This window comes from Pelodiscus sinensis, chromosome 14 (genome assembly GCF_049634645.1).
Source record: "Pelodiscus sinensis isolate JC-2024 chromosome 14, ASM4963464v1, whole genome shotgun sequence".
Lineage (NCBI taxonomy): Eukaryota > Metazoa > Chordata > Testudines > Trionychidae > Pelodiscus > Pelodiscus sinensis.
The window spans coordinates 1,065,824-1,085,571 of NC_134724.1; the positions used below are offsets into that span (position 1 = coordinate 1,065,824).

Consider the following 19,748-nt stretch of genomic DNA (forward strand, 5'->3'; position numbering starts at 1 on the left):
ATTAATGACAAATCATCAGGTTTATGTTTTATGTGAAAGACCTGATTCAAATCCATTAGTCAATGGAAAGACTCCCATTCACTTCAACAGGTCCTTAGAGGAAGACTGTTACCTAATTACATCACAAGCACACCACTTCTCTAGATCAAGTGTTTCTTCTCCAATCCAAATACAGTATTAATCAGATACAAAGGTACTTATCTTAATTACAGATCTAATTAGATGAAACCCAAGGTAGCCTACAGACCATGACTTAATGACAAAACTAATCTTAGGCCACGTTTCCACTTGCTGCACCGGAGATCAATCTTCTGGCACTTGATTTAGCAGGTCTGAAGGCACTCCTGGTCAGTGCCGGTACTCCTTGATTCACGAGGAGTAAGGGAAGGTTGATCTCCTACTGTGAAGACAGCGCCAAGCTTGGCTTAAGTCAGTGGTCACCAACCAATCGATCGGGATCTACTGGTAGATCTTGGAGCCTCTGACAGATGATCATGACTGGTTTGGCCAAGAGGCTGTCAAGCGCAGCACTTCAGCTGCCCTTCTCCTCACTGCTGGGCATCTCCTGCCCTTTGGCTTGGAACTGTTCCCCTCTCCCACCTTGTGTTCTATCTCCACAGAAGGGGGTGGGAGGCACAACAAGGTTTGGGATGGAGGGAGTTTGCTGGCTGCTTTTGAGAGTGGTGCAAGGCCAGGGCAGGGGTGAGCCTGACTTAGCCCCACTTCAGCACCACACAGGAGCCACCTGTGGTAAACAGTGTCCAGCTGGCGGCTACATCCTGATCCCTGTCCCAGTCATGAACCCTCTCTTGCACCTGAAGCCTCTGCCCTAGCCCTGAGCCCTCCTAGACCCAAACTCCCTTAGGGTATGTCTACACTACCACCCTAGTTCGAACTAGGGTGGTTAATGTAGTCAATCGAAGTTGCAAATGACGCCCAGGATTTAAATATCCCGGGCTTCCTTTGCATCTTGCCGGGCGCTGCCATTTTTAAATCCCCGGTAGTTCGGACTCCGTGCCCGCGGCTACACGTGGCACGGAGTAGGTAGTTCGAATTAGGCTTTCTAATTCGAACTACCGTTACTCCTCGTGGAACTAGGGTGGTAGTGTAGACATACCCTTACAGAGCTTTACCCTGACCCTCCTCCTGCACCCCAACTCCTGCCCCAGGCTCAGCTCAGAGCCCTTCTGACACTCCAAATCCCTTAGCCCAAGACCAGAGCCTGCGCCCCAGCCCTCTGGGAGGAAGGATGGGGGAGGGAGGAAGGATGGAGTGAGCAGGGGCAGGGACTTGGAGAAGGGGCACAAAGGAGATAAGGCAAAGGTATCTGGGTTTGAGGTAGATCCTGGATTGCACTTAAATTCAAAAAGTGATCTCATCCTCTAAAAGGTTGGAAACCGCTGGCTTAAGGTATGTTGACTTCAGCTATGTTATTTATGTGGCTCAAGTTACATACCTTAAGCCGATCTTCCAGGTCTTGTATAGAACTGGCCTTAAAAGTAAGACACTCCTCTAGAAGTACTTCTCTAGTATAAATTGCATCTATGATGTAAACATGAATTTGAACTTACAGTTACATGCCGCAATAGTGAAACATCATTAGAATTTCTAAAATATAGAAGTTAATGTTCTAATACAAAAGTTATTCCATTCAATATGAAATAACTTTACTTTGGAACACAACATGATGGATAAAGATAAATTAATCACTGGACTGTGAGCTGGAGGTTGCCCAAGGAGCAGTGATCATGACTTGATTACATTCAATATGGGCAAAGAGAAGATTCTGAGTGAAATGGATTGGAGGGGGAGAGAGGGGGAATTTAGTCAGAAAGATATGAATGAACATTGGGAGTGCTTTAAGAAGAGTTTATTAGATGACCAAAAGTCATGATTATACAATCAATAAAAAGGACATCTTTGGTTAAAACCCTATTCTGGTTCAGCCATGAAGTGAATATAGCAATTAATAGTTAAATATATAACAATTTTTTAAAAAGGGAAAGAGATAGGAATCAATATATATTAGAAATGTATTAAGTATAGAAAATTGATAAGGGAAGCAAAAACTTCAGGAAAATCTCCATGGCTAGCAGGATAAAGGACAATAAGGGAGAGGTTTTTAAAGTATATTAGAAACAAAAGAAATCCTAGCAATGTTGAAGGCCAATTACTAGATAGAGATGGTAAAATTATTAATAATGATAGAGAAAAGCCAGAATTACCCAGTAAATATTTTTTGTTTTGTAGTTGGAAAGGAGGATTATGTGCTGGTACCACATGAAGATAATGAAGTTCTTCTCAGTCCATTAGTAACCAAAGAGGACATTAAACAACATCTAGTAGGGATAAAGATTTTTAAATGTAGCAGGACTGTATAACCTGCTCCTCAATCCTAAAAGAGCTGGCTGAGGAGATATCTGAGACTCTGTTAATTTTTCATTTATTGTGGCATATCAGGGAATTCCAGAAAATTGGAAGAGTCCAAAAGTTGTGCCAATTTTCATAAAGGACAAGCCAGATGACTTGGGAAAAAATAGGTGGGTTACCCTGACATCAATCATTGGAAAAGATGATAGCAAATTCAACTAATAAAGAATGAAAGGATAGGACTATCATTAAATGCCAGTGAACAAGATTGGATAAAAATAGGTCTTATCAAAAATCCCTGATTTCATTCTTTGATGAGATTACAAGTTTGGTTGATAAAGATCACAGAGTAGAAATACTATCCTGAGACTGAAAGGCCTTTGAGCAAGTATCACACAACATCCTGGGATTAAAAAAAATTAGCTCTCTACAATACAAAGATCACATTAAGTGGATTAAGAACTGGCTAACTGAGGGTATGTCTACACTACCACCCTAGTTCGAACTAGGGTGGTAATGTAGTCAACTGGAGTTGCAAATGAAGCCCGGGATTTGAATTTCCTGGGCTTCATTTGCATGTTGCCGGGCGCCGCCATTTTTAAATGTCTGCTAGTTCGGACTCCGTGCCCCGTGGCTACACGCGGCATGAACTAGGTAGTTCGGATTAGGCTTCCTATTCCTACTCCTCGTGGAACGAGGAGTAACAGTAGTTCGGAATAGGAAGCCTAATCCGAACTACCTAGTTCGTGCCGCGTGTAGCCGCGGGGCATGGAGTCCAAACTAGCGGACATTTAAAAATGGCGGTGCCTGGCAACATGCAAATGAAGCCTGGGAAATTCAAACCCCGGGCTTCATTTGCAACTCCGGTTGACTACATTACCACCCTAGTTCGAACTAGGGTGGTAGTGTAGACATACCCTGAGAGATCTCAAAGCAGATATCAGTGGGGCTCATGTCTGGAAGGGGGCCTTTCAAGAGGGATAGGTCCAATGCACTTCAACATGTTCATCTGTGGCCTGTAAGTATATATAAAATCACTGCTCCAGCTGACATGAAAAAAACCTGGCCGTGTGGTAATTAATGACGCTGGATCTATATCGCTTGATATGCTGGGCTGTTCAAATCAAATGTGTTTTAATGCAGCTAATTGGAAAGTTATGTCTCTAACCTACAGAACGGGGGCTGTTTTCAGGTAAGTGATGACTTGAGATGGATTTAGGGAACAAAGTGGACAAGCAGCTCACCTGTAACGGTGATTCCTGGCCAATGGGAGCAGAGGGGCAAAAGCCTGCAGGTAAGTGCAGGGACAGAGCTTCTCTGCACTCTCAGTGACGTGTCTCTAGCCCTGAGGGAGTAGGGGAGGGGGAAGAAAGCAGCACACAGAGCCGCCCCCATATCTCCACCAGCCAGCAGTAATGCAGCATGCATTTATTCCAGTGACTGCGGCCCCTAAAGTCCCTTTCATAATCCACCCTTATCTGGAAGGATACACATTAGCTGAACAGCCATTCTTTGGGCCCATACAGGGGTGACTGGGTGAAATTTAAGGGTCTGTGATACACAGGTGGTCACGCTAGATGATCCCATGTTCCCATGTAGCCTGAAGGCTATGAATGTGAGGTTATTTTCATTTTGCAAGTAACTCTAATTTCTGCAGATTAAACTAGTGGTTCCCATTGCTTTGATGACTGTCTCTGGATTGCATGGAAGCAACTCCACCAATTCCCAAAAGTGAGAAAACAGGCAGGCCTCCTTTTCGGGGTGTCGCGTTACACCAGGGATTTTCTTTGCAGAAGAAAAAGTAAATATGGCACAAGCCTCTTTGCATCTCTTGTGCTCTATTTCTAGCCTTTCTCTTTTGTTCCACAGTCCCTTCTGCATCCCCAGAGACAGCAGTCTGTGAGCGGTCCTTTCTACCACAGGCATAGCCTCCTAAATGCCCTCCTTCCGCTGAACTTCTCAACTCTAGGCGCAAGGAGCCGCTGCCATCATGATGGCTGGCACTGAGGGTAGCTGTTAATACCCGCTTTGTTAAGCAAAACTCTGAAGGGTTTAATGTTCCTTTCTGGACAGACAAAAAGCTCCTTTCCAGAGGAATTCAAGTGATAAGGATGGCTAATAAGGGAGGTGCTATTCTCAGTGACATCTAATCCCTCTCATTATGTTGCTTTTGCTTTTCAGCAACTTTAACCCTTGCAGCCCCAGAGCTATTGCCAGCAGCCAGGAGACAGGTTGGTTCCATGGCACATATGGATGGTTCTCTGACAGAAGGTGAAAGGAGCAAGAAATAAACAAAGTGCCTGTTACTGAAGAGCTGGATGCCTGTATCCAAGGTAATACAGCCAGTAAACAGTCGGCATTGTTCAGCTTAGAAACAGAAATGCCCGGCTCATCTAGTCCAACAACTCCAGGGTTCAGTGCTGGACTGTGCTTGACAGAACATTTTCTAGTGCTTAGTCCAGGTTTGTTTTGACCATTTCAAAATGGTCGTCACCACCACATCAAGTGGCTATTTCGCAACCTAACCGAGATTTTTGTGTGTGTGATACTCAGTTCCTACTTCCCTTCTCTTAACTACATTCCATGACTTCTAGTGCTATCTCCTTGTACTAGAGGTGTAAAATCCCATTTAATAAGTTAACCGTTTAGCTGGGCTGGAACTCCTCTTTCCAGCCCCTACTGGTTAACCATTCACATCCCTACCTTGTACCACACTAAACAGTCTGGGAGGGAGGGGAAAAAGTTAATTGGTGGGGCTGCTGGTGGGTGGAAGGTGCTGGGAGGAAAGCAGGGACCCTGAGAATCTCTTACAAATCTCTGAGCCCAGAGCACCCACGGAGTCAGTGCCTGTGAAGCAAGCCCTTGGTTGGGAATCACTGGCTTACAGTGTGTAGCACCTTATTCCACAGGTGGTCCTGGTAAATGAATAGTATTGTTTCACTGGGTCTGCCCCTACCAAGTCTAATGCCATACAAAAAGTTGGGAAAGAAAACCCCCAAATAGCCGCAATGAATACGCACAAGTTATGTGCAAGCAGAGCACAGTCATGCAAGTGACACTGATTGTCACCAGCCGAGAATCAGATCCACACATTTTTCCTAGTGTTGCCTGCAGCTGAGCCATTGCTTTCTGGCTGATTTCTCTTTGCCACTGCAACTTGAGTAACCCTTGAGAAGAGATGTCAAGCATGAGAAGGCCCTGCTGCCCTTCCTGCCCTTCAGCTTACTGCAGGGCTCCATGCACCAGGGTGAGCATGGAAGAAGCATAGTTTGTCTTCGTGGTGTGTCCTGAGGTTGTGGTCAGTGTTGAGAATTTTCCTACTTGATGCCAGTTACACCCACGTCATAATCCCCATCAGCCAGCAACAGCTGGAATGGTTCTTCCGACTTTTCCTAATCTCTGGATTCATGGATAGGCAGCTTGGTATGTTACCATGCCTCACATTCAGTGTCAAAGTAACTCCATCTTCCCTCTAATTTCTCTATTTTGGAAACAACTGTCTAAGGATTTTAGTTTAGCCAAAGCGCCCTCTCCCCCCTCTGGCATCAAGAGATGGTTTAGCTGTAGGTGGGAGTGATGCAGAATTTCCCCTGAATTCACAAATACTGAAAGCTGCTGCCAAGGGAGTGAGTGTTTCCTCCAGGACAGCAATGGAAATACTCCGATACATTTCAAAAGAAGGGCGTGCTGTTCTTTTTTCTTACTGCAAAACTCTATGGTGAGCAACATTCTGATTCAAAGCTTTCTCTTTAAAGCAACATTCATCTAGGCTTGAACACTTGTGAGGTAAATCCTGATCTACACTACAGGAGAAGAGAGAAGAATTGAAAGACATGGGATGCAAGCACATGCATTTGGCATCTGTTCTCGGTCTTGTTTCCATCCCACATATACCAGGCTTCCTCCAATAAAAGAATCACCAACAAAGCAAGATGAGAGATTTTCTAGACAGGAAAATGGCACATTGCCCTGTGTTTCTCCTTTACCCTATCATACGCCCCTATGTAGGGTAAGGTTTTATTAGCACCATTTTTTATTTGAAACATTTACCCTTATTCACACTGAGTGGCACCTTACTCTGAAAGTAGTCCCATTGTTTACACTGGCGTTACTCATGCTCTATGCCACTCTTCAGTATAAGTATGGGGCTCACAATCAGAACCTCACTCCGGTCCACGAGTCCTAAACGGCAATCATTATGTTAGCGTACATTTGAAGCTCCGCTCCCCATAGCTGATATTCTTTTAGAACCTTTGAAAGGTAGCAAATAATGTACAAGATAACTTGTTTCTGTGATGCAGGCACACAGCTAAACAAATGATCTATGCCTACGAGCCCCAGCAATTTTCTTGCAAATGCCGATGTGCAAAGGGTGACGTGGAACATTTTTTGGAAGCAGCCAGTTGCCATTTGCTATGATAAGCTTCTACCATTGTTCCCTTTCAAATGGTGAAGTGCCCTGAGCTTTGAAAGATCATCCATGGAGTCCTTGTGGACTGGGAAGAGAGAAGAGAAAATGACGAGGGGAGGAGCCTCACTTCTGCGTGGCAAGGAGCAGCCTCAGCAGCCCATGTGGCTGAACAAATTATGAAGATTTTGTAGAACACAAGTTGGGTCTCAATTCTAACAGCCCAAAGGACCTCCTGCCAGTTCCAAACTTCTGCTTACATTGAGGGTGAGAATTTTAGTTTAAAGCTTTATAAAGGTGCGCAATTATGTTATTTGAAGTTTTCATCTACTTTTTACAGTTACTCTACAAACGTTTCAAACAAATGTTTTCCCCAGTCTAACTGTGCTCTAACATGGTAGCATCCTTTTGGTGTATGTGGAATAAAGGGGAGGGGACTGGTTCTTGGTTGTGAAGCAGACTGAGTGAAGGTATAACTTTGGTGTGCATTATAATGGCTATACATAATCAAAGGCACTACACAAGATAAAGTCACTAAGAGTTCAAGAAGTGATTTCATGCATTGTAAATGTTCTGGACAGAATTCTTTCTATGACTTGCGAACTATATAGTCCAAGTCTACTCATCACATTACCTGGCTACAAAACACTTTGCATGGAATCAAAAATATAACTTGAGGCACTGAATGATACATGTTGAACCTCTCTAGTCCAGCACTCTGTGGTTTGGCAGCATCCGGGGTCCAGCATGATATTAGTTAGCTGGATGTCCACTTATCATGGATGCGGCCAAGTTCCCCACAGTCCCATAGTTTGTTTATAGCCCCCTGTCCTGCTCTCAGTGTTCTGTGCTGTTACTTAGTTCTAATTTACCACTCGGTGTCTTCTAAGAGCCCAGCAAACAGCGGAAGTGTTGGTGATGCTGCTAGATATTGACCTTCTGTGGTCCAGCAATTTCTCTGGTTTGGAACTGATCCGGTTCCAAGGGTGCTAGACTGGAGAGGTTCAACCTCTTCTGCAAGCAGAAACCTTTCCTGATCTTCTTGCCATCTCTCTGTGGTCTACACCATTATAATTCCTCTGGGAATGGCCTTCCTGCTTCTCCCTCCTACTCCCTCCCTTGTTCAAGCTGCTGCTGGGAATTCAAACTCTGCTGTACATGGGCAGTACATGTCCTCCCGAATGTAAATAGGCACATAATTGCAATTATGGCAGCCCAGCTGCTCAGTTTATTTGTTTATTTAGCGGGTGTGTAGCTCCCCAGTGATGAGGGGCCGAGCAGAGGGTTGTTACATTGTCATGTAACATACCAGAAGATCAATGAGTTGTTTGTAAGCAGATCTGACATAACTGTTTTGTGGGAAAACCCTGCAGAGCTTCAGGGCTGGCTTTCTGATTTTGTGCGTTCCCAAATGGTGATTATCTGCACGGTCTGACTACCACGGAAGATATTCTTCTCAGCCATCAGCCACCTAACAGCTAGGCTGTTCTAGTACTTTGCTCTCATGTACCGGCCGTCTGGAACGAAGTACATTTCTGTCACTCTCAAGTCTGACCCCCATAACGACAGAGTCGTGTTGCCGAGGACTGCACTTCTCTTTAGGTTATTGTAGCACAAACTGATTTGGATTCAGCCCCCAAATGCTGCTGAGAATTTTCCCACAGATACAGGAAGTCTGGGGAGAGAGAAACCAAGGAACATTACAAGGAGGGTTAACAGTCAAAGCCACTTGAGGGACAGAGGCTCCTCCAGCCTCCCTTCAGGTCACTCTTGAGAGGTTCTCAGGAGTCCAGACTCTCAACTAGGGCTAAAAATCCTAGTGGCTACTTGAGGGCTGCTGCGGGCTCTGCAGTAGAAATGAATAGACATAAGCGTTATTCTGCAGAGCCCTCAGTTCAGCCGGCTCCCAGGGAGGGGGGCTGGCATCCAAGAGCCAGCACGTGCAGGGAATGGGCTTATAAACCAGCTCCCGGCCCTATGTCCATCTCCACATTATTCATCTGGGGGCAAAAATAACGTGGGCACCTCTCTTTTCACACTGCTGCCAGTTCCTGCTGGAGCTGGGGTGGATATTTTACAGATCAAGCAAAAGACGGCAGAGGAGGGATGCTATGATTAAGAAAGAAGAAAGGTTGTTACATAGTCAGGTGTGACCAGCACGCTGTGCTATTGCTCCAAGTCCGTCAGGGATATAAGCAGAAGGTTTCGCGCTCCCTGGGGCAGTACCTCGGCTGGGCAGAGGGCGGTCAGAGGGTTTGCAGCCACTTTCCCGCGAGTAGTGAATCTCCTTCCCCGCTGGTGCACTGCATATGCTCAAGCGACTGGCTTTTCCGACAGTGCAAAGCTGCAAGTGGCGTGGTCCCTTCACGCCGTTCGGCGTTCCCAGCTTTGGGAGGGCACGGGCATCAAGCAATCTCAGACGGCCAGAGCACACGCTGAACGACAAAATGCTACCCTGCTGGCCGAGCCTCTTCTGAGTTCCATCACTTAACCGCCTGCAAACAGCAGCACAATCCATCAGGAAACCAGCCGCTCTTTTTGTAACATGAACTTCCACGGCTCTGAGCCAGGGCTGCGCGAGGGAGTGACTGCTCTCTGTGAGCGATGGGGGTTTTCTTGACTGGACCAAAGCAAAGAAAATACAGGATGCATCAAAATGCTCAGAGCCTGGGGAAGAATGGACTTTTTTAGGGCTCTCTCACGCCAGCTTGTCTCTTTGGAGAAGCTGTTTTCTCAAGGAGGTTAAGGGACTGCTCTTTTCTCAGACTCAGCAGAAGGTATTCTTCATTTGGTGTGGGAAACGCAGGCTCAGTAAGCTACAGTTCTTTGTGCTACTGCCTTGAAGTAAAGTTCAGCCTCTCTGTGCAATGGGTCGTAGAAAAATTATGGCCTCAAATCCACCAATTTAATCCAGAATGGGAATGGCACTTAGGAGGGCAGCTGGTTTAACACGGCTGGTCGCTTTCAGGTTTTGACCTGAGTTAAAAGGGTGAGAGTTTAAGGGTTCTCCTAGTTTGTGGGTAGATGGAGGATGGGTGGAGGTGCAAGAGATGGCTGAACAGGGGTGAGTGTCTCGTATTGTACCAGTCACTCTGTGAAAGCTCTACTCAACTGCTGCAGCAGTCCTGCATTCAGAGTAATGATTAATCCCAGTGGTTTTGAGTTTGCTGCATTTCAAAACACATGGCTGTGAACTGGGACTGGTTAACATTAACCCAGCTCTTAGAGGAACCACTGCTCATTCCTGGGTATTAACCTACCATTTGTGGCTTGAAGCTCCACAAGGTGAGTTCAGTCTACAACACAGGTTAATTCCTCTGCAATTGGCTGGCTCTGGTAAGTTAAAAGCTCATCTAAATGCCTGTGTGTTAACCATACCCCTGAAGCCCCATTAGCCAGCTTTGCACACCACCCAGTTTCTTTCTGGTATGCCTCATCAATGTGACCTGGGTCTAAATTCCAGGCTGTTTATTAACCCAGCAGTTTTCAAACTTTTTTTCTCATGACCCAGTTGAAGAAAATCGTTGATGCTGCGACCCAACAGAATGTGAGGAGAGCGAGTGCTTCGGGTGGGGCTGAGGAGGAGAGCTCTGGGGTGCAGGAGGGGGCTCTGGCTTGGGGGAGGGGGTCACGGCTGAGGTGGGAGGGGCTTACCTCGAGTGGCTCCCAGGGAGCGGTGCAGTGAGGGGGGGGGGGTTAAGGCAGCTTCCTGCCTTTCCTGGCCCTGCAGACCATGCTGCCCCCAGAAGCAGCCAGCAGCAGGTTCCCAGCCAATGGGAGTGCAGAGCTAGTGCTCGGGGCAGGGGCAGCGTGCAGAGCCCTGTGCATTCCCCCTGCACACCTAGGAGCTGGGCCTGCTGCCGGCCTCTTTGGGGGCGCAGCACAGTCTGCGTTGCCAGGACAGGCAGGGAGCTGCCTTAGCCCCCCAGCTGCTCATCTGATTCCCCTGCAGCAACGGGGACTCAGTGCCCAACATTCCACCAGCCAGCCCTGGGTCATTTGAAAACCGCTGTATTAACCCTTTCATGGTTCAAGGTGAAGTGAGAATGTGACAGGGACGAAGGAGCAAAGCCACCAGCCTGGCCCAAGGACCCCGTGCAGCCTACAGGCTCGGCACAGCTGTTAACAGCTGTATCCTATGCACAGCTCTGGTGAGAGACAAAAAGAAGAGCCACTTAAAGGTTATTTTAAGGGGTTTGTCATGTCTCTGACCGTGGTGACTGGATCCACTGTTGACTGGAGGCAGTGGGCAAGATGATGGCATTTGCACTACTGCGGTCCTAGGAAAGGCGTATCAAGGAGTCCTTCTCCCGAAGCCAGAGCAGAGCTCTTTTCCCCCACCCTGTGAACCTTGGAAGGGTTAATAAAAATGTTGCTTGTACAGTCTCCACTCTGCAGGCCCATGCAAAGATCTGGGTGACCTGTCCTTTAATCAATGAACCACCTCCAACAGGGAGCAATTTATTAAAGGTCCCCTTACGCTGTTATGGCTCTTTGGCTCACATTTCTCACTCTGTGCCTCTGGCAGGTGGTTTCCCTGGACTTACAGAAATACAGTCCTATTACCGCAGGGAAACTACTCATCCAAATACGTATCAACAGCACAGAGATACTTGGAGCCGATTTATTGCGGCGGTTGAGCATGAGAACAAAGGGAGGAAAAGGAAGAGAACAATCCGGGTATATTGCTGTATGATTTTCCATCCACAAAGACTATCAATTGCCTGAGGTTCATTATTGGCAACATTTCTCTCTCTGCTGTTTTCCTTGTAATGACACAAGCCCTTGGAGTACACGGATTGGACCCATGTGCATGTCTGCTGCTTGCCAAGCTAGATATGCCGGTCTAAAACAACTCCCGCCCACGACACTGCAGACCCGCACACCCATCTGCTAGGCTACTCAGATTTGGGGAGCTGAAAAACACATGCTGTCCGCAGCCTGTTTAAAAAACATGCCCCAAATCTCTGGCCATTCAATTTCACATGGAAAGGACTAAAACGTAGCCGAAAGCTCTTTCTATTAATAGGGGAAAACTGCCGTTAGTCAAGAGTAGTGAGCCAGGTGAAAGGGAATGTTCCAGCTGAGGAGGAGGCTCCTCTTATCATTGTTCTGCACTATATTATTTTAAAGACCAGACTCCCATCCCAACTGCATTAGCATCCTTCAGAAAGCTACGTTAATTTCATCCTTGACACCCCTCCCACATAGACACGTGAAAATATCCAAACTGGGCATAACTCTCCCGTTCACACTTTCCTGGATCTGAAAGGGGACTAAACTTTTCCCACTAACATGCCATGGTTCAAGTGTCTCGCTACGAGGAAGGGGGCAGAGAAAGAGAATAAAGGATCAGGGGTTAATAATGAAGGTCCTAGAACTACTTTAAGGCCTTGCATAAAACGAATGATGGCCGCTCCTGACACAGTTAACAAAGGAATATAGCTTGGAAAGGCACGTATCCTCAGGCCATCGACCTGCCAGAGCCGCTGGGCTGGATTCCGAGTCGCACTGAAGGGCTGAGGGAAAAAACAACCTCTTTCCCCTCCCTGCTTCTGCAGCAGCTGCCACTGTGCCTCCTCTGTAGGGCAGGAAGGTCTATGCGCCTCTGATCCAACAGCACCACCCCATGTGTATTGAGACGGTGGCAGCCCCTGTTCTGGGCTGTCCATGCCACGGGGCTGCCCAAACCTTCCTCTTTATATTGCTCCCTTCCAGATTCCCACAGAGCAGCACTGTGTTGGCTCCACTTTGCGGAGCAACATTCTATAGAGCCATGGTGGAGACAGAGGCTCGACTTTCCCGCTAACAGATTCATTAGGTTTGCCCGCTGTCTTTCAGATACCAGCCACCATCTGTTTGTTCCCCCTGGTTAGTAGTTACCTTGAGGGGCTCACACGTGAAATGTGGGGATAAGTTAACACGAACAAGGGGCGGCCTTAAGTTCCACTAGAAAAATGCACTGCGTTCCAATGTGCTTTTCAGTCCTCTTCAAAGTACAGCTTTGTAAGGGACAAGGAGACCAAAAACCCAAAGAAGCGCCTGCCATTTTAACATTTACTGACAGTGTGTGAAATGACACAGGCGGGTTTTCCCTATACTCATTATAGAAAGTGTTGTGGGATCTCAGATCCGTGCTGTTTGATCTCATTACTAGTTTGTTACATTTAACTGGCTAGTACAGTCTAGGTCCAATCTCCGCAGCAGGGGTTCCAAACTGTTCCCTCTAATCTTTTGTGCAGGTTTTTTCCATCATGTGAGGAATACATTTTTCTGTGCATCAAGGGATGTGTGAATGTGCACCACCAGTCGAAACAAAAACCCAGCTGTGGGTGCTCTGCTAATGAGCTGGGCAGCATTTGAATCTCTCCTGAGTGGCTGCACAAGCGCCCAGCTTACAGGGAACACTGGCCGGGGCGTCAACGTGGGTCACCACCCCATTTTAATGGAGTCACCAGGACTGGTGTAGGATTTGCTGGGTCCCAGAGCTGATGCTGAAACCTGAGGGCAGTGGGGCTCAAGTTTCAGGCCTTTCCCCCAGGGCTGAAACCCTTGGGGCTTGGCTGTCTCTGGCCACCCTGCTCTAGGCAGCGGGGCTCAGGTGAGCTCAGAGTTCGGTCCCCCCTCCTGCAACAGTGCAGTAATTTTTGTTATCAGAAGGGGGTCGCGATGTAACGAAGTTTGAGAACCGCTGCCCCACAGGAGATGTGGCTGTTGTATTACTGCACAGATGTGTGGAGTGTAAACCTGGAACTTATTTTACCCCTTCATAAAACACAAGATTGAGGGGGCTTCTCCTGTATGTGTGAATCGGTACTACGGCCAGTTCACTGCACTGATGCTTAGCAGGCTGTCTTTTCTGATGACCCACTGTACATTGCACATCTGAAGTGAATCTTCCTCATGCCCTGCCTGATTCCTCATGGAGTGGGGAGAGCTGCAGCTGGCCAACAGTTACACCGTATAAGCCACTAGTAATGTTTATTTTACACGCTCACCAGCCTCAGTGAGAGAATGAAGAAAGCAAATGAGACGGCTGGGTGGGGGCCTGGATGTTCAGCAAATGATTCAGCCTGTTTTCTCCCCCCAAGTAAATTCAAATGTCTGCTCCATTTGCTCAGAATCAAATACTTCATCTCAGACACAGACACACTCAGCAAAGTCAGTGAGGGATTTCCAATTGCGGCTGACCTACCCGCTCTCCTGGACATCCCTGGCCAAATGCCTTTTGATTTCAGTCAGAGCAGAGTTAGGCTGGTGCGGGAGCACTTGTCAAAACCCCACCTGCTGAGGACGGTTCAGTGGCTACCCTGTTATTAAACATGGCTGAGACAAAAATGGGATAACCTCAGGCAACATCTGCTTTGTGAGTAGCCAGCCGTTTCCAGGCCCGGTAATACCATGCCCTCATGCTATTTCTAAATTCCGACTTGCATTGGACATTACCTACAGCGAAGTGCAGGGTCACAAGGAAAACCTTGCAAAGGGCTCAGTCCTCCAAGCTGCTCAGTATTCCGCCCTGATCCAGCCGTGACTTAGGCATGGGCTTAAGTTTACTCATGCGAGCAGTGCCATTGACTGAAGTGCTTTTGCTGACTTGGCCACAGAGTTCAGCACCTTGAAGCACCAGCCCTCCAAAGCCCAACTCGCCTGTACAGCAAACGGTAACAGAGGAACGGTTTTAAAGCCAATCCTATTGTGTCATATAAATATAATTGGCGCTACAGCTGACCAACAGCCCTATGCCTGAGGCCAGACCCGCAGTCAGTGTAAATCATCAGGGCTCATTGTAGGGAAGGAAGTTACCGATTTATACAAACTGATGATAAGGCCCAGGTTCTGTGTGTTGTGACTGCTAGGACATTTGCACTTATCTGAAGTGAGCCCACTGTTACACAAGTCCACTTTCATGTAATCTCCTATCAAACTTCAGATTATTAGCAATCCTAATTCCGGACGGGAATGTGGTTGCTTATAGCTTTCCTAACAGGTCTCCAAACTGAGAGTCCAGTTGGCTTTTATGGCACCACGTCAGGGTTATACACTGGATTGCACTGGCATACAGAACTACTGTCAGCAAATATGGACTCTGAACACAACCCCCACGTTCAGTACAGTTTCTTAATTGAAAACAAAGCTGAACCATCTACAATCCCCTCAGATCGTAACCAAGCCTCGACTGCGTTTATGAAATGCAGGATTTCTACACTGGAAACCCTGGCACAAGCCCTCAGGCAGCATGAGCCGCTCAAAGAGGAAAAATGTCACGTGAATTTCACTGGCAAGAGAGTGTTTGAGTCATGACATTTGTGGGTGGAGTTTTCGAAGCCATATGACTGTACTACCATGTATCAGTATTTCAACACTTACTTGACTCAGTATTGTCACAGTCCTGGGGATTGCACTTCTGGGTGTTCTCTGGCCACTGTTCATGGTCACACAGGCTGCTGTCTTCTTCCGCTTCTCCAGTTTTTGTGTTCATGCACTTCACCTGTCGCCGCTGGATGCCCCCGCCACAGGTGGCTGTGCACTGCAGGAAGTGAATTAGCGGGGATATAATTAGCTGCATCCCGAGTGAAGGGTTATTTTAGAGAGGTTGCTGTGGGATTGAGACTGCACTTACATATCTATACTCTACATTGCTATTTGCATGTTAAAAGTGGCATCTGAGCAAAATTCCTACATGGAACTTGCTTCTCCTTTATCCCTTGCTCCAGTTAGTTCTGTTTCTAGGGGACACAAAGGGCATATTTACATCAGGAAATTATTTCAAAATAACTAAAATCGATGTAAAATCAGATATTAGGAATGGCAATAATACAAACATCTGTAGGAGAACACTTCCATCTCCCTGGACACACAATAGCAGATCTAAAGGTAGCCATCCTGCAGCAAAAAAACTTCAAGACCAGACTCCAAAGAGAAACTGCTGAGCTACAGTTCATCTGCAAGTTTGACACCACCAGCTCAGGATTAGACAAAGACTGTGAATAGCTCGCTAACTACAAAAGCAGCTTCTCCTCTCTTGGTATTCACACCTCCAGATCACTTGCTAGAAATGGGCCTCATCCTCCCTGATTGAATTAACCCCGTTATCTCAAGCCTGATTCTGGCCTGTATATTTATACCTGCCTCTGGATATTTCCACTACATGCATCTGATGAAGAGGGTCTTTGCCCATGAAAGTTTATGCTCCAATACATCTGTTAGTCTATAAGGTGCTACAGGACTCTTTGTCACTTTTTTAAAAATCGATGTAATAACTCCCAAAATAGCAAAATTGAAATACCGTGTCCTCACTATGGGGAAGCCTTGAAATGAGTCCGAGGCAGGTTCTGTTGATGTGGACACGCTACCTCGACCTAGCACCCCAGGAAGCACTGGGGAGTAATTAGTTTGAATGACTCTGGGGAGTCGTTATTTCGAAATAGTGGCACCAGAGCATCCACACAACCGCTATTTCAATGTAACGATTTCAAAATTAGCATTATTCCTTGAGAAAAGCAGGAGTATCTATTTCGAAATAACAGGCTTGGTGGTGTGGCTTCGCTTATTAATTCAACCTAAGGAGGGTTATTTTGAAATAAAGCCCTAGCGTAGACCAGGGCAAAGGCATCTGTACTGTACATAACCCAAAGTCTGTCTGGCACTGCTGTGCACAAGGTTAGCTTCCGCTAAGCGAACAGACCTCTATTAATTCTGCTGACAGAGGAGGCGGGAGGCTTCTTGTTTGCTTGACTATGGGGCACAGTTAGCAACACACATCCATTAACCCTTATTATCTTCATAGCTGCTCCCATTTTCACAACATATCTGTTCAAAATAGGACTTGCTTAGAAATAGAATTCCCCCGAGGGCCTTTGCTGAGCATAGCTGGTCAATGAGAAATGCTTTGGTGTGCATTTAGATTTTCAATATTCCGTATAATGTATTGAAACTGAGTCACTTATCATACGGCTTTATTCACTTCTCAGACCCAGGGCCCTGGATTGAGCATTGGTGTGCGCTGAAAAGTTTTACCGCTGTAACTATGTCAAGTTGGAGGTGTGATTTTTTTGGCCATATTGTTATATACGGACACGGTTATAGTGGTATAAGGTAATTTACACCAGCACCATGTGTTTTCCTTTGCCAAACCAAAGTAAGCTAGACTGGTAGAAACACTTTGATGCATCTACACTAGAGCAGTTGGTTTCAAACTCACGACCCAGTGGAAGAAAATTGTTGATACTGCAACCCAACATAATTTGACTGGAGTTTGGGCTATGGGGTAGGGCTGGGGATGAGAGCTTTGGGCTGTAGGAGGGGGCTCTGGCCCAGGGGGAGGGAGACAGGACTGGGGCAGGAGGGGCTTACCTTGAGTGGCTCTTGGTCAGTGATGTGAGGGGGGGGGAACAGGCTAAAGCAGCCTCCTGCCTGTCTTGGCACCGCAGACTGCACTGTGCCCCAGAAGCAGCCAGCAGCAGGTTCTCAGCCAAGGGGAGTGCGGAGCAAGTGCTCGGGGCAGGGGGCAGTGCATGGAGCCCTGTGCACTCTTCCTAACCCCCCACGAGCTGGGCCTGCTGCTGGCTGCTTCTGGGGCACAGCGCAGTCTGCGGTGCCAAGACAGGCAGGGAGCTGCCTTAGCCCCCCACTGCTCACCTGATCCCCCTGCAGCAACGAGACCCAGCGCCCGACATTCCACAGCCCAGTGCTGGGTCATGCCTCCTAGTTTGAAAACCACTGACCTAGGGGGCTTTTGCTGCTTTAACTTATCCAGGATAGTTAAAGCAGCAAAAAGTTTTCAGTGTAGACAAGGCCTTATAAACTTTACTGTCAATTGCGTGGGCTTGATTGTAGAAACCAGTGCCACTGACTAGATGGCACAGAGGGTGTCTACTTATCTGAGATTGGAAAAATGCTGTCCAAAACCAACAGGCGTGATTAATTCCCGAGAGAGATTCATCTGCAGAAGACATTTATTTTCCTTCAACATTTGCTCACCTCTCCCCATGATCCCACTACCCATTTGGTACATGGGTGAGTGTTGCAGGGTCTTGTGTTATTTGGCCTTAACATTTCGTCACACCGTCCGATTTCTGGACACGTCACTAAACGCTTCTGCTCCCCTCCGCCGCATGACTCAGAGCACTAAGGAGAAACAAATCGGAATCAGTCTGGAGTAATGGGAAGAGAAAACCACCCCACTTACTCACATCTTATGGAATTACAGTCTGAAGAGGCCCTGCAAAAATTGCCTCCAGTGTTGAACGCTCCTTTTTGTGATTATAATGATTGTCCCAAGGTGGCTCTTTTGTGGAAGTGGGGATACTACATTGATTTGAAGCTTGGCTCTTAGGCACACACACCTTTGTAAGAATACAGCAGATCCACTTCATATATATACTCTCTATTTCCTAGGTCCAAATACTTAGAGGGTCAGATTCTTCCACAGCAAAGGGCACACATTACCCCCACTGACTTCTCATCACTGAGCATCACACAAGCTGAACTGAGTGGGGAATGTGGCCTACAAGCTGTCTAGTGCTATTCTATATGTCTTAAATAATGGCCATTACACACGGCACTATGAGGCTACGCAAAAGTAAAATGCCAGCAGCATGTACTTGCAGAGAAGGAATTCCAGCTGCCTACTGGAATTGCCATTAGAACGTTCAACACGTGTCTGAGGTTAACTCAGTTTTCATCAGAGTTGGTCAGTTCATCTTTTAATAGACACTTGAAAGTATCTGGTTATTTGCAAGTGGCTGTTAAAACATATTGAAAAGAACTTGGTTCCTCGGTCCCTTCATTTATTCTTTATGGAGAGATCTGTGTCAGGACCCTCCAGACCACGAGTGGTGGGTAATGTAGGCAACGTCTACGTTCTCTGCTGGCTGCCCGGGAGGGCTGGGGCTATGGTGCTGCATCCTAGTTTCTCAGCCGCCCAGTAGGGCTGGGGCCACGGTGCCAGCTGGGAAGGATGGGGCTATGCTATTCGCTGGGGCTGGGGGCAGTAACCTAGGATGGGGGCTGAGCTTGACTCCACAGGGAGAGGAGGTTGTGGAAGGGGGCATGGCCTCAGGTGTAAGGGGTGTGGTCACAGTGGAAGGGGGTGTGGTCAGAGGCGGAAGGGGAGTGGTCACAGGCAGAAGGGGTGAGGGCCTTGGGCTTGCCTTTCCTAGCTGGGCCTTCAGCCACCACCCATGCTCTAGACTCTAGTGGAGTCTGGATCAGACCCATCTCCGAAGATGTAGTGGATGCTCCATCTCTCTCTAGAAATCCCCTCACCTCTCTCCAGGATGAGGTATACCAGTCCAGGCAGGACTTGGTTTGGCAGGGAGTCTGCACTGGCGGCTTGTAGAAAACAGCTTGACAATGAAAGGGTCGCAGAAGCCGCTGCTCTCTGGTGTCAACGCAGTGAACGTCCCGGACCTTCAGCCCCCCTCCGCAGTTTCTTGAGCACTGGGGAAACAGCACGATGAGTCATGCTGGTGGGGCGGAGGCAGTGACAGTGTCCAGACATGAATATCTCTGGCAAAGCTGAGTTTACCCAGATATTAAAGAAATTAATCACTGTGCTCTTTCTTTCATTAACTCTTCCAGCGTTTGCCTTTGGGTCTCCCCGTGATTGTACCTAGTCCAAGCTAATGAGAGTCTTAAGTACTCCCACGAGCACTAGTACTTTCCACTCGGAAATGATTCTATTTGCATTTTCAATGGCAACAGATTTTTGAGGTCATGTTCCCACCTCCTCAGATCCCAAAAGCTAAGGCCTATTAAAATCATCCACAGCAGCCCTGCCATTCCAGGAGCCTTGCCTATCCTTTATTCTCAATGGCTACGTCTACACTGGCCACTATTTCCGGAAAAGGGATGCAAATCAGGTAAGTCAGGATAGGGAAATCCGCGGGGGATTTAAATATCCCCCGCGGATTTAAATAAACATGTCCGCCACTTTTTTTCCGGCTTGGGGAAAAGCCGGAAAAAA

At 47.2% G+C, this 19,748-nt stretch overlaps 1 protein-coding gene across 3 annotated transcripts in view; it reads right to left on the reverse strand.

Annotated features, from left to right (window-relative positions):
- ADAMTS7 (ADAM metallopeptidase with thrombospondin type 1 motif 7) overlaps positions 1 to 19,748 on the reverse strand; it is a 155,131-nt gene that overhangs the window by 18,404 nt on the left and 116,979 nt on the right. For all 3 annotated transcript variants that reach the window (XM_075896803.1, XM_075896802.1, XM_075896804.1), the window contains 3 exons: positions 19,049 to 19,222; positions 17,762 to 17,908; positions 15,149 to 15,308 (listed from right to left, as the gene is read on the reverse strand). In XM_075896803.1, coding sequence (XP_075752918.1) covers positions 15,149 to 15,308; positions 17,762 to 17,908; positions 19,049 to 19,222 — 481 coding nt within the window. The remainder of the gene's footprint in view (positions 1 to 15,148; positions 15,309 to 17,761; positions 17,909 to 19,048; positions 19,223 to 19,748) is intronic.